General features: G+C 37.3%; 1 protein-coding gene across 1 annotated transcript in view; it reads right to left on the reverse strand.

Moving 5' to 3' along the window:
- MARCHF1 (membrane associated ring-CH-type finger 1) overlaps nt 1-14,465 on the reverse strand; it is a 244,950-nt gene that overhangs the window by 31,968 nt on the left and 198,517 nt on the right. The window contains exon 4 of the mRNA XM_037058324.1: nt 9,496-9,676. Within this exon, the coding sequence (XP_036914219.1) occupies nt 9,496-9,676 (181 nt within the window). The remainder of the gene's footprint in view (nt 1-9,495; nt 9,677-14,465) is intronic.

Genomic DNA, 14,465 nt, shown 5'->3' on the forward strand with positions numbered 1-14,465 from the left:
ATCTTACCTATCTGGCTTCTGATATCAAGTGAATTATCTGTGAGACCGAGCAGTTCGCCACAGACATTGTTGGAGAGTTTTCTCAGCCAGTTTGGAGGGCTGTCTTTGGGAGTCCTACCTCTTGCTGCCGACACTCATTCAACAACTTTTCCATCTCAATTTTTTAAAATTAAATTGTTCCCCCAGTGGAACTGAGAGACAGTTGTGAAACTGAGTATTTTTTTTTTACCTAAAAAAATCTCACCAGCTTTCCTTCAATTATAATTTAATAGTTGGAATTATATTAATCATGTCCAGAGTTACTCCCTACCTCCATCTAGTAGTGAACCATAACTGGACATCAATGAACCCCTTCTAGTGTGGCTGTTCAGACACAGCTTGCTTTGGTGTGGTCTTATTTATGAATAAAGTCCAGCAGAGATTAACAGTTTCTTAGGAGATATGCCATTTCTCAAACGCAGAAAACATGTAGCTCGAAAGTTTGTTAGCTTTGCTCATTAATAAAAATACATCATCAAAATATCAACTCTGGTATTAAACTAGCTGTACATTAACAGAAACCCAAGCTTTCAATAGAATATCTTTCTTAGATTCAACTAACCCATTGGCTAAGACTGTTCATCTACACTGGTTGCCTTTACTGTGCCAAGGAGAAAATGGCTTCCAGGCCAGCCTACCTCTTTTCTCAGGGTCGGATGGCTTCCATGTGTGCTTTCAAGAACCATTCAAATCTGGTTTACTTAAGCCTTTAACCACCTGCTTACAATTTACCAGGGGGAAAAAAATCCCAAACTGTGGTCTGGGACACTTACATCTAGCTTTCAGTCACCTTCAGGATGGTTCCTTAATACTCAACTCAACTACCCTCACACATGCTTTTTCTTCCTTCTCCCTTTCATCTCTCCATGTTCCTTCTCTGTCTTTCTTCAGTTATGCCTTTTAAAGTTTTCTCTTTTTTAAATATGGAAAGAGTGTCCTTCATATTTCTCATCATGGTTTGTTTTAAAGGGTGTTAAGGAAAATTAAGAAAGCACACATGTAATTTTTTTAGGACTTGAACTGTGAACTTCTTCATTGCTCAGTACCCTGTCCTGCACGATCTAAGCTACTGTTCATGAGAAGGATTCTCACTACACCCGTTTTTCTTTATATTAAGAACATTTAAAATTCATTGGAACACGAGGTCTTTCTCCCTTCCCCTCCCTGCTCTCTTCCCTTCCTTCATCTTTTTTCTTTCTTTTCTTTTCTTTGTTTCTTTCTTTTCTTTTTTCTCTCTCTCTCTTTTTCTTTCTCTCTCTCTCTTTCTTTTCTTTTCTTTTCTTTCTCTCTCTCTCTCTCTCTTTCTTTCTTTCTTTCTTTCCTTCCTTCTTCCCTGCCTTCCTCTCTCTCTCTCTCAGATTCCTCAGTGTGATTCTCACAACATCACAGATTTTTAACTTGAAACTTACTTAAAACAGAATCTTGTCCAGTTTTATGAATAAACTAAGGCAGGAGTCAGAGGGCTTAAGCCTCAAAAACAGGATTAAGTTCTGACTATGTGATTCCTAGCCCAGTATGCTTTACTGTTTGAACTGTGGTTGGGGATGGAGGTATGGAATCTTCCTGAGAGTCTTCTTGAGGGAGGTTCCAACTGAAGCTCTGTTGTCCTCTCAGCCTTTATTCCCTTTGCTTTGTGTTTTCATGTGGAGAGACCTCCTTTAGAGTAACATAGTTCATCTCTCTCTCTGCCCATCATTCATTTCTCTACCAGGGAGGATGAGAAAAAAAAACTGGGTGTGAATTGCCCAACTTCTCTGCCTCCTGTCCCACTTCCCCTATATTTTATAATATTCCATGCTGTACATTTCACAGGGGCGGATTCTGCTGTACCTGTGGCTGAGTGGGTAAATGAACCTAATGTGGGGTAAATCATTCATATGCAAGACAATAGCATTGGTATGATGAGGCTGTGGGGTGGTACATCCATGTGGGACTTGGTAGTACCATTTAGAGAAAAGTGAAAAATTGGAAGGAACTAGGCTTGTGGGAGATTAGTTCTCAAATGAAATGAAAACTTTCAGTCATATTGCTCTTTANCCCTATATTTTATAATATTCCATGCTGTACATTTCACAGGGGCGGATTCTGCTGTACCTGTGTCTGAGTGGGTAAATGAACCTAATGTGGGGTAAATCATTCACATGCAAGACAATAGCATTAGTATGATGAGGCTGTGGGGTGGTATATCCGTGTGGGACTTGGTAGTACCATTTAGAGAAAAGTGAAAAATTGGAAGGAACTAGGCTTGTGGGAGATTAGTTCTCAAATGAAATGAAAACTTTCAGTCATATTGCTCTTTATAGTATTGCTTGTATCACCCAGGCATATTGGTGGATGTACAATGAGACTAGATACCATCTTTCCAGATTGATCTTATCAACATCATCTTTATTTCTCTCTTACTTGTCCATCCAGTAGAAAAAAAAATGTAAGTTCTCTAAATATTTGCTTTAAAAATTCATATTGATTTTCAGTGCCTTATGGTTTATTAAATTAAGCCAAATATTTAGGAAAATTTGTTCTTATACTTTATGCCAAGATTTGAGAAATTACGATAATAAACTTTAAAAAACAGCTGAGAAAGAAAAAATCATTAACTGGAGAAAAATTTAAATATAAAAGTAATTTAAAACTCAATCATCGTACCATCTTGAAAAATTTAAATGAGAGACAAATACAGCCTTCTTCCCATTAAAAAATGCAATCATAAGACAATGCTTTAGGGAAATCTTTATTTGTAACTGTGTGTGTGTGTGTGTGCGTGTCTGCTCACACATGGGTGTACATATGCTCCTGCAAATTCTACTGTGATGCTTTTATGCCTTCCACGTGGATCACTGTAATATTGATTCTATCATCTCAACCACAGTGTATGTTTGAATATCAAAATATACAATATGTGAAAGAATATATACAAGAAGTTCCATTTTGTGTCCCTTCTCTTTGACAAAACAAAAATGGATTTCCACCCATGGTGGAGCTGTATCCTGTTCAAGACTTTAATGGTAAATCTAATGTAAGTTAAGCATTTCTTTTCATATCTGGAATAGTGACACAAGGTACATTCTTGCCATGCAAGTCAGGTTATGTCCTTCAAGTGATAATTTTCAAAGAGAGAAACAGAACTAAAGTAGTATACCACTGGAGGTACTAGCAAGTGTCAAAGGGAAATGTTCCAGCCAACAATGATGATTCAGGACTTTTAAGACATCCTTTGAGACATCCTGTATCAAATTCTGCCCTACATGCCCAATTCTCTTTCCCCAATGTCCTAGCTGTCCAACTGCCAAGAAATACCTTCTTGATTAGCCCAGGTTATGTGAAACATGAAAAACCAAAGAGAAACAACAGTCATCTTGCTATGTGTCCACAGTTATTACAGCCAAAATCTTTTAATATGAGTGGTCTCATCAGTAAACACCAAACATATGGTGGCATTCTCTTTGAATGACCTTTATTTATGATTTGCTCTGGAGTTACAGAAAATTCTTGATTCCCACACCACTACCCAGAGACTCCCATGCCTTTCAATTTTATTACAAAATACTGTAAGTAATTTATCCTATGTCATCTTTCTGCAGCAGACTACCTGTTCTCTGAGATTGGTGCTTTCACCGGTGTGGCTCACTACTGAGAACAACTGGCACATGGTAGACAGAACAGCACATTGAGTGTAACGGGCATCACTGGAACTTCCTTGGAAAAAAACATTCAGAACATACTTTGCTGCTGATGTGGGCTCAGATCTGCCCAGAGGTTGTACTGTGTTTAGGGATAGAAGCTTCATAAATGAATAAGCTCATCTGATGCTCAGAGGAGGATATTTCTACTTTGCACAAACTATCTAAAATACTGACCCCAGCTGACTACATTTTTATTTCATTTTAAAGACTAACTGACCTGCTAGTATTCAAAAGACAAAAGGATGAGGTCCTGTAAGAAATCTCATGTATATACTAGAAAAAGGTATGAGCCACTGTATTTTCCACCTCATAATTATTTGACATATGACATGTTAGCAGTGTTATCTACTCATACTGAAATATTATTTTAATAAAAATATCCATTGTAGTTCTGAGAACATGAATGTGTCAAGGTGATAAAACAAACAAAATACCAAACGTACATTTTAGTGGAAGACATAATGCTTTGATTGACTTTAAATACCTTTCCGGTAATTTTATCCTTTTTGTTATTTTGTAGTTTATTCATCCTTCCTTCCCACAGCAATCAACTAAGTAACCCTTTGGGCTTCTCCTTGAATGAAGGCATGAGAAGGTAAAGGGAAGTGTTTGTCTGTAGACATTGCCACTGGGCAGTGAGAAATTACTTGTGGGAAACTTACCTGGCTCATCTGGGGAATGAGAGTTTGAAAGCAAAATCATTTCCCATGATTATTCTAAATCAGTTAGACTGCACTTAGGGCTTATATTAGTAATAGAACTGAAACACAGCAAAAAGATGAGAGAACAAGCATGCATTGCAAATTATGAGGACTTCTTTTGCAAAAAGTATAAGAAAGCTTTGTCTGGCCTCATAGTAGAGCAGAGATTTCCTTGGCCTCCAGGCTTATATATTTGTGAAGAAATTGAACAGCAAACTGACTCCCCCAAACTGGATTACCATTACAGGGAAACAGCCTGGAGGCAATGGAAATCTTTATCTCTGAAGGTTTTTTTTAAAATCATGGAATCCCAGACAGTTCGAAGGAAACTGAAAATTAAGAAGGATGCCAAAGAGAACTCCAAGACTCCAAGAATGATGCCAGAATCTTTACACCACTCAAACTCCTCCCAGTGATCAAAATAGAATCTTGCAGAAGTTCATCCAGAACTGACTTCAGCTTTTTCTAGACCCAATTCTATAACTCTGGTCTTTTTTTGTCGTTGGAAGGAGAAAAACAGTAGCCATGCAAGAAGCTGAATAATGGCTATTGGAGCAATAAAAAGGTGACAGTTGGATGCTCTGAGAGCAGGGAACAAGGAGAAACAACAAAACGCAGATAGAGAGGCTTTCAAAACACAGCAGAACAGTGGAAGCTGGATGAGGATAAACGGCCTTATATGTTTTTCAAGCTACTGCAGCTGTTAATGTTTTTTAGCCAGAAAAACAACCGATGTTTGTATAATGATGTAACTCGGTATTAGGAAAATACGTTGGGTAAAACATGAATGTTTAAGGGGGAAGATTTTTAGAAAGAGTTTTACTTTATAAAATTGTTTTACAAGATTTGCATTAGAAGTGGTTTAAATAAAAGCTAATGCTTTGATGCTTGAAGGGGGGAGGATTTTGGCAACTTAAGGCAGTGAGTCACAATGCCATGGGTATAAATTTTATCATCAGAGAGCTCTGGGGTATGTGATATTAAGTAAGTCTGACACTATCTGTTTCCTTATCTTCAAAATGGGATTCATGTTTGCCAACATAGAAAATGGGATTGTAATGAAGATTAACTTAATTAACTGATCTATTCTAAATATCTGGCACATAGTAGACATTCAATATGTGGTGGTTGAATTAGTGAAAATGCAAATCCCCCATAATGGTAAGCAAATGATCCATTTTACATTTTTAATATGATTAGGCAACATAATTCAATACACTCTAACCACATTCCTTGCTCTGTCCCCTTTTTATGCTATGAATTGCAAGACCTCCAGTTCAGCAGGGAATCAATTATCACCTTTGGGCACTTGATTCACTACAGAAACTTACATAGGCTCTTGGCTGTTTTAAAATATGGGATGCTACATGAAATTAAGAAAAGGAAGGAATTAACATAGTATTTCTCAAATACATTTATTTAATTTTTAAAAATAGATATTGCAACTAAAGCATCGTAAGTCATTATGGTGGAAATGTAAAATACCAAAACAATTATTCCTTTTTACATGGCATAATGTGTTCACATAGAATTTATATATTTCGAACTTTGAAATATTCAACTGTTTTTGATCTGCAAGAATGACAAGTGCATGTGGTTCAACCTACTTGTTTCTTAAGCAAAGGTAATTGCCTCATTTTGTTTGTAGAAATGAGACATGGAATAAATGGATGCACAGAGTTGAATATTGGTTCAATAGTTCATATATGGAAAACTATATAAAAATAGCTTAGGCAAGGGCATAAAGTCAGTAGCATTTGCTACCTTCAAGCTTAGCTACATATCCAGCAGCTGGTTGCTGCCTCTCAGGAGTGATTCAGACCTGAACCCCTGAAGTTCCTCAACTTCAGAACAGGAGATGAGTTCATGCTTCCTCCCCGATACCGTGCCATTTCCAAATCCCACCGAGTCATCACTCTGCTCTCTGTATTTTTGGCCTTTTGACTTTTCCTAGTCTTGAGAATTATTTCTTAACTGGGTGACTCTGAAGATTAACAGGACTTTTTTTGAATGTTATAAAAGTAACTGAGCTACTGACTTAAAGATGATGAAAATTGCTCTTTCTCAAATAAGCTCTTGATTTTATTTAGACTTTAAAGATTTTCTCCTGAAAACATTAGGACACCTTGAGGAATTTACCAACTATAGATTTCGGTGTAGTAATATTAGCAATTAATGAAGTAAGGTTTAACTAATATCTTTAGAGACTAACTATTAAGCCCTAAGGTTCATCAGACCATGAAGATTTGTACCTTTCTAATTTAAGAAGCTATTCCACCTAAACAGAATATCCCGCTTCCACTGGCTAATGGTAGAAACCAAGAATCATTAGCTAAATTAACTGTTTCATGTGGTTGGACTTTAGAATGTTATAAGCTGTAATGGAATTACAGAGTTGAGAGCAATTAAATGGTATGTACTTTGAATATATTCTAACCCAATTCTGTGCCTGTCATTCTTAATAACCATTTAAAAGCTACCAAATAAAAACTGTGGATGACTCTTAGTGCCATCAAAACAAACCATCTAGAAAAGTCTTAAAATGCCTCATCTCTGTATAGTTTGAACCACCTCAGAACCTGAAAAGTCATTTTGCATGCTGCCATTTAAAGTATTACCCCAGAGCCCTACTGGTTTAAAGGCGGAAGTGGAAGTTTGGAATACTTTTCTAGGGTTTTGAAGTCCATAAATCCCAGAGGCAGTTATAGAATGCATGTTTCTCATGTCTAGGACTCATGTATTAGACCAGAAGTTGAGCTACCTTCACTAGAGCCACAGCTCGGACCTCAAAGGAGTGGAGATGGCACAAGGCCTTAGGATCAGAAAGAGAGAAAGGACTGAGACAGATGGAGAACTTAAAGGCAAAGAGCCTTCTGAAAGGACTGGCCATCATCTGCCTCCCCTGGTTATTGTCCTGTGGAAAGGTGGTTCCAGTACCAAATACTGTGATTTTTCACTACAAATCTGTGGAACTTTACCTAAAACAATCACTTATTTAAACCTTGGTAACTAATGCACATTTTAAGTTCAAATGTAAAATGCAAAGTTAAAACTACTCCAAATTTAAACCACATCCATGGGACATCAGGAAGCAACCTCTGGGTGAGATTCTTACATCCTCTGTAGATATATGAATGCTATTAAAAATGACAGATGTTGACATGCTGTCCTTCATTAATATTTAGGACAAATCAAAGGAAGTAATAAAAAAACTAGGGTATTTCATTAATCAACAGATAGTAGGTGCCCACTGGGTTGCCACGACATATGCATTACTAAGAATATATTTATTATCTTCTTAGTATATAATGAATATTCACATTTATTAAAAAGAATAGATGTATTCACTGCATTTCTCTGGTTTACAAACAGGTTGGTTGAGGGGAAAATAATTTTCTGGTAGGTGTATTGATTATAGAGAATGGAAATTATATTATAAGGGATGATTCTATGAAAGCTGAAGGTATAGTAAGAAGACTTTGCAAGTTACATACAGCATCATATACTGCTTGCTATAGAAGAAGGGGGGAGAAAGGGGGTAGTACAAAAGAGAGAACATGTGAATATTTTATTATTCTAGATTGTGGCTTTCAAATGGAAATATTATGCTTGACAAAGTTGAAGTGAACATTTTATATAGATGTAAGTTAAGGAAAAAGCCATGGAGAAATACATAGATGCTATGAGATAACCTTTAGTTCCCCGAGGAGTTAGAAGAGACATGTAGAAGAGGATCACGGGGCCTGATGTGTCATTTAGCTACTCCAGAAAACACACGGCATCTGTTCAGTGGAAAAGGTAAAGGGCAAGGTGTGAGGATCCATTTCTATTTTTGGCATTTGATTGCTCTGGGACCCAAGGAACAGAGTGTCATCTTTTGGCTTTTGGGTCACCCTGTATGTCAAAGACAGACAATATGTATCTCAAAGACATTTTGTGCATCAGTTTTAACATCTCTAAACCACTGGCAAATTTTTAAATCAAGGCATCTGCATGAACAGGGAACGCTATAGTCTCTCTCTCCATAATATACAAATTTTTGATGGAGAATTGTGATGGCTAGTTACCAATCAGATGCCTACTGGAATATTCTTGTTTGCTTTAAATCTCTGCTCATCCCAGAATCCATCATGTTTATTTCCAAACAACGTTCTTTTCATACACTTTCTCTTCGCATTTAATTTAAATGAGAAAGTGGCTCTGGGCAGAGTCATTATTTAAACTGCAGTCTCCATGCTCTCATCTGGAAATTGAGGCAATCATACATGCAAGGCTGCGGTCGGATAACAAGATGAATGTGTTACGTGCAAAAGTCCAGGAGCCCAGCTATCAAGCACAGATTATATAAAGTTCATTTTCTTTGCATCCTTTACAAGTTTTCCTCTGCCAGCTTTGAGTGAGATGCTAACTTTATCTTTTACTCATATTCTTATCTTTGTTCTTTAGAAAAACAGAACATAGATGAAGAATTGGAAGATTAAATTTGTAGATAAAATGCACTTTCCTCTCTCTGTCTTAGAGCTCAATGTACATTATGGAACATAACACTTCTTCTATCTACTCAAACTATACGTGAACCTTCAAACCAAATTTCCAAATAAAGGCAAACACAGAAAAGAGTCCACACATTACAGAAGAAATCATTCTCTAATATTACCTAATGCCTGACTTTCAAGAAATTAGATGAGTTCATGTTATTTATTGTAATATATTATCTAACCTTCTTGGTAATTGACCTCAGTAAGCACAATGTTCTCACAGTTCCCATCAGTTCAATTACATTGAATTACAAGAATACTTTTGCATGCACACACACACACATATACATTCACACACATATACTTGACATTGAAGAGTGATATAAAAATCAGAGGCTCTAGAATATAAAACAGAGAAGGAAGAATTACCTGCAAACATTTAGCTGCATTTTACATGTGGAGCCCAATATAAGACATGTACTCTTGACAAATATTAGCATATTAGTAAAATCTTATTAGAAAAAGAAATGGATTTTTAAAACAAGCCTGCTTTGCAAGTTCTCTCTTCCAAACCAATGCCTACAGATACTGTACCTTCCGGAGGGGTTTGAGCTTGGTCTCCATGATGAAGTCATACTTGCAGAGCTCACAGCAGCGCGTGTCTGAGCTCTTGATCCACTGGTGGAGGCAGGACTGGTGGACGAAGCGCAGGGTGCCCGTGCAGCGGCACGGTGTGATGAGGGGACTCTCTTCGTCTCCTTCACAGTGACAGATCCTGGGGAAGGACACAGCAGCCGGGATGAGATCTCCCAGAGAACACTTTTCATCAGCGGACATCTCCTTCTCTCATCCCACACTGCATTAGGAACTGTACCCTAAGCTTTATAATTCAAGAACGTTTCTTTGAACTTGATGCTAGAACTGAATCTATGATTTATATTAATTTTGTTTCATTTACATAGTCATTGCTGGACTCTTATGCCATATTACAAGGTTTTAGACATTCTTACACTGGAGCCAGCTTTAACAGTACAGTTTCTGACCTATGTCCCCAGCCTAATCTATTTAATAGATCAGTGTTGATGGCATAAGCCTGCTTTCATACATAAAAGCTATGACTTCTAAGTATTCTAAGGAATTTTATAATCTAATGACTTCATTCTTTTATTTTGATGCTAGTTTTACAGGACATGGTGTATAATTTAGTACACAGAGTGTCCTACCAATGTAGAAGAATTCTGAAAAATTTAACACATTGCCAAAGAGTAAAGTGGACACAGAAATTCTCAGCTTGGACATATTACAGAGATTTTCCTAGGAATATGTGCATAAATTTGTCACAATGAATGGCCTAAAATGCCAATAGCTGTCATTGTTTAGAAGTCACAAAAATTACTGGCTACATAAAGTTCACGTAAATCCTATTGTTTTAAAGTGTTAATTACTACACCTTCCAAGGAATTAAGAGTTCAATTAGTTTACTGAATTACCATGAATTTTAGTGTCATTGATTCACAGCCTATGGAATTATTATTCTCATCTCCAAATTTTAAAAAGTAATTTGTTTTCCTCATTGGATGAGATAAGATTTCTTATCAAGGTTGCGAATTCAAAACCTAGTACTTCTATAATTCTTATGCTTTAACCAGCTGTTAAAGTTGATAATAAATTTAATTAGAAATATTGTTTGAAATCTGTTAGAAATAAGAATGGAACATTAAAAAATATCCATACAGTCACATTTTTTTGAGCTGAGCCTCAGTGGCACACTGGAAGAATTTTTAAATTGCGGTCACTGCTCCTCCCTTTGAGGTCTGTGCACTGTACCCTCCAGAAGCACGGGTTTTAAAAAGCAAACTTTTAAAATACATTTATCTATCCCAGCAGCCTCCCCAGGGGAAATGCAATGGCTGCTCAGATTGTTATTGCAGCAAGATACAGGAATTGAAACCCAACCCTTCCCTAACCTTGAAATAAAGAAGTATGACACAGTACAGTAGTATTTTGAATCTCTTTTCCTTACGTAAAATAAAGGAAGCAGAAAGAAACACTGACTTCTAAAGTCCTGGGGGTGGGAGTGGGGTCTGCCTTCCCCTGGACGGAGTTAGGAAGCAACAGTGTTCGTTTAGGAGCACGTATAAAAGGCTGATGTGGGGACAAACTAAAAATTATCTGAGAGACTATTTTTTTAAATATGAAAGTCCCACATATTTATGCTTTCCAAAGGTGTAGGTCCTGGAGATCAGGGCCTGGCATACATTGTATCACACCCATTGCCCATAGGGTGTTGGCTGCACATGGCTGGCCAGCAGGGGGTTTCTGAGGAAAGGAACTGTTCAATCAATGAACTATGACTTATCTTAAAAGCAACCAGTGAAAGCAAACCTGGGTTTTTACAGCCCTTCATTTTGTTGTGATACTTATTTTTGGAGCCCGTGAAACAATGAATTATACAGCATGACAGGTTGATATTTCTTAAGTTTTGAAACTTTTAGCTCCCTGCCTCCACACAGAGATGCTCCTTTAGATGAGGGGTCAGCAAACTATGGCCCGATTTTTCCTGCTGCATGTTTTTGTAAATAAAGTTTTATCAGAACACAGCCACACACACTATTTATGTGTGGTTCAGGGCTACGTTCGAGCTGTTCCCGCAGATTTGAGAGTTGCTGCAGAGGCCGTGTGGCGGTAGAGACCGGCAAGTTCACTATCCATCCCATTACAGAAAGCGTCGGCTCACGTGTTTTAAACGTGGTGTTTATGAGTTAAAGATAATGCATGAACGTTATCAGCAATAATAAAAACAAAGTTTACCAAGAAATCCCCTCAACTTCTGCAAGGAACAAAAGCCGAAGTAAAGGTTACATAGAGAAGCACACACAAAGATTGAAAGTCCGTCCAGCCTGTCATTGAAACCCTGGGGGCACAATTTCTCATTTGAAAAACAAAAGCGTGCAGTTAATGCCATCAGATAATTCATCACTAAATATGATTGTGTCAATGGAATAGTATCTAGCCATAAAAAAGATGAAATACTGCCATCTGAGAAAACAGGGATGGACCTTGACAATATTATGCTAAATGAAATAACTCAGAAAAAGGTGAGACCCACATGATTTCACTCAGATGTGGAATAAAAACGGAAAGCAATAAATGAACGAACAAACCAAACAAACAAAAACTGACAGACACAGACAAAAGGGTGGTGGTTACCAGAGGGACGGGGGTTGGGGAGGGTAGCAAACAGCAAAGGGAATCCAATATATGGTGACGGAAGATTACACTTTGGGCATGGGGTACACAATATGATACACAGATGATGTATCATAGCATTGTACACTATACTTGAACCCCATATAACTTTGTTAACCAATGTCACCCCAATAAATTTAACTTTAAGATTGTCAACATGAAGACCTGATTGTATCAAATGCTGCACAGCTGGCAAGGCGATTCTGAGGCTCTGATTTTTACTGACATGAAAAAGTAATTCATTCATAAGCAGATTTAGACAATGACCTCACTGATTACTGAATTCAAATGACTTGTGAGTTTACTATGTAGTCCAACTTAATGTGTCTTACAGACTCCTTTTAAAAAAATCTGTTAAACTGTTAATTGAAGCACTACCAGCAATATCATCTTTTTATATAAAATTAAGATTATTTCCCATAGGAAAAGCCAAAAGCTTAGTTCATTTTCATTTCCAACTCGCAAGATGTATTTTTGCATTATTTTAGCATTTTGAACCTTTTCTAAATTATTTGACTGATGTTGGGTCCCAAGAGTCTCTTTTAAACCATGTTGAGGTTGTTCTGAATGAATTTAAGAGCTAACTGTAAACTTCAAATATCATCTAGAAATAAAAAATAAAGTGATAGTGCCATTACAGAAAGAATTAAACAAGTCTTAACTTGATACACTTTTATACAAACCACAATTACCAAATTATAAATGAAAACATAAACATGCTTTTTCCAACAGAATGACTGTGCAGACAAAATAATTTTAATAATAAAACTGCATTGTAAAATACAATTTTGATGAACTGTTACCTTGTGGGTAAAATTATGGCTTATGTATGGTTTGAGTGATTCTGTAAATTTTTAAAATTAATTTTATTTATTCATTTTTAGAGAGAGGGGAAGGGAGGGAGAACGAGAGGGAGAGAAACATCAATGTGTGGTTGCCTCTCTCGTACTTCACTGGGGTCCAGGCCTGCAACCTAGGCATGTGCCCTGCCTGAGAATTGAACTGGCGACCCTTTGGTTCACAGGCCCGTGCTTAATCCACTGAGCCACATCAGCCAGGGCAAGATTCTGTAAAATTTTGGGTGATCTTCATTGCTGTCTTTTTTGGGGCATTTTTGTACATAAACTGGCTGCTTACAGTTTAATCAGGAGATGTTGAGACTTTCACATTTTATAACTTCAATAAACTTCCATACAATTTCTGGCTTTCTGTGAAGAGCAGACCACAATATGCTATTTTTCTAATTAAACTTTGAAAATTGTGTGTGTGTGTGTACAAACTCAAGCTCCTTCCATATTGTTTAAGTTTTAAGAAAAGTAGGCTTTTTGGCCCTGGCCAGGTCTTAGTTGGTTGGAGCATCATCCTGTACAACAAAAGGTTGTGGGTTCGATTCTTGGTCAGAGCACATACCTAGGTTGAGGGCTTAATCCCTGCTCAGGGTGCATAGGGGAGGTAACCAATTGAAATCTCTCTCTCTCATCTTTCTTTCTCTCTCTCCCTTGCTGTCTCTCTAAAATCAATAAAACATATCTTTGGGTGAGGATTTAAAAAAGTGGGCTTTTATTTCTTGGTCTTATATATCTTAAAATGACCTCCACTACTTCCCAACCCTTCCCTTATCAAAGTTTCTTAATTCTGGTAGAACAATAACTTTTTTCTTCTGCTTAAGTTTTAAAAAAATACTTCATCAGTAAAAAAATATTCATGAAGGAACTAGTGATTGTGTAACTTTGGGATTTTTTATTCACTCCCTTGTTCTTTTATTCATTCACATTTTATTGGTTCTTGCTATGTGCAAAGAAAATCAGACAATAGCATCAACATGGAGGCTAGATTGAGAGGGAGAGAAAAGAACCTGCAGGCAGGAACCCCACCTGGGCAACCATTACAATCATCTAGGTATTAAGACTCTGAAACACTGCGGTGACACTGGGGGGGACAGGGAGCCTGTCAGCCTGCCGCGTGTACGGAGATCCTGAGGACCTTGCTGGGTTTCCATAGCCAGCTGTAGCAGCATCGCACATTTACAAGATGTGACTCCGAAGGCAGCCCCCATCTGTAATCCCAAGACAGCTCCCCATTTGCAGGCCTGTCACCTCTTTCCGTATTCCATGACATATTCCTTTTTTTTAGCAAATCTTTCTGATATAACCCCTCACTTCCTTACCTACATTTTTCTTTATACTTCTCTCCAATTAAATAATCTTTAAGTACAGCAATTATGGATACTGTTTAGGCTTATAATGGTTTACTCTGCATGTTTTTCTTTACTCAAAATTAATCATCATATTTCAGAGTTTGGCACTCATTCTTTG

This window comes from Sturnira hondurensis, unplaced genomic scaffold, assembly GCF_014824575.4.
Source record: "Sturnira hondurensis isolate 20B ecotype Veracruz unplaced genomic scaffold, ASM1482457v3 Scaffold0010128, whole genome shotgun sequence".
In the NCBI taxonomy this organism is placed as follows: Eukaryota; Metazoa; Chordata; class Mammalia; order Chiroptera; family Phyllostomidae; genus Sturnira; species Sturnira hondurensis.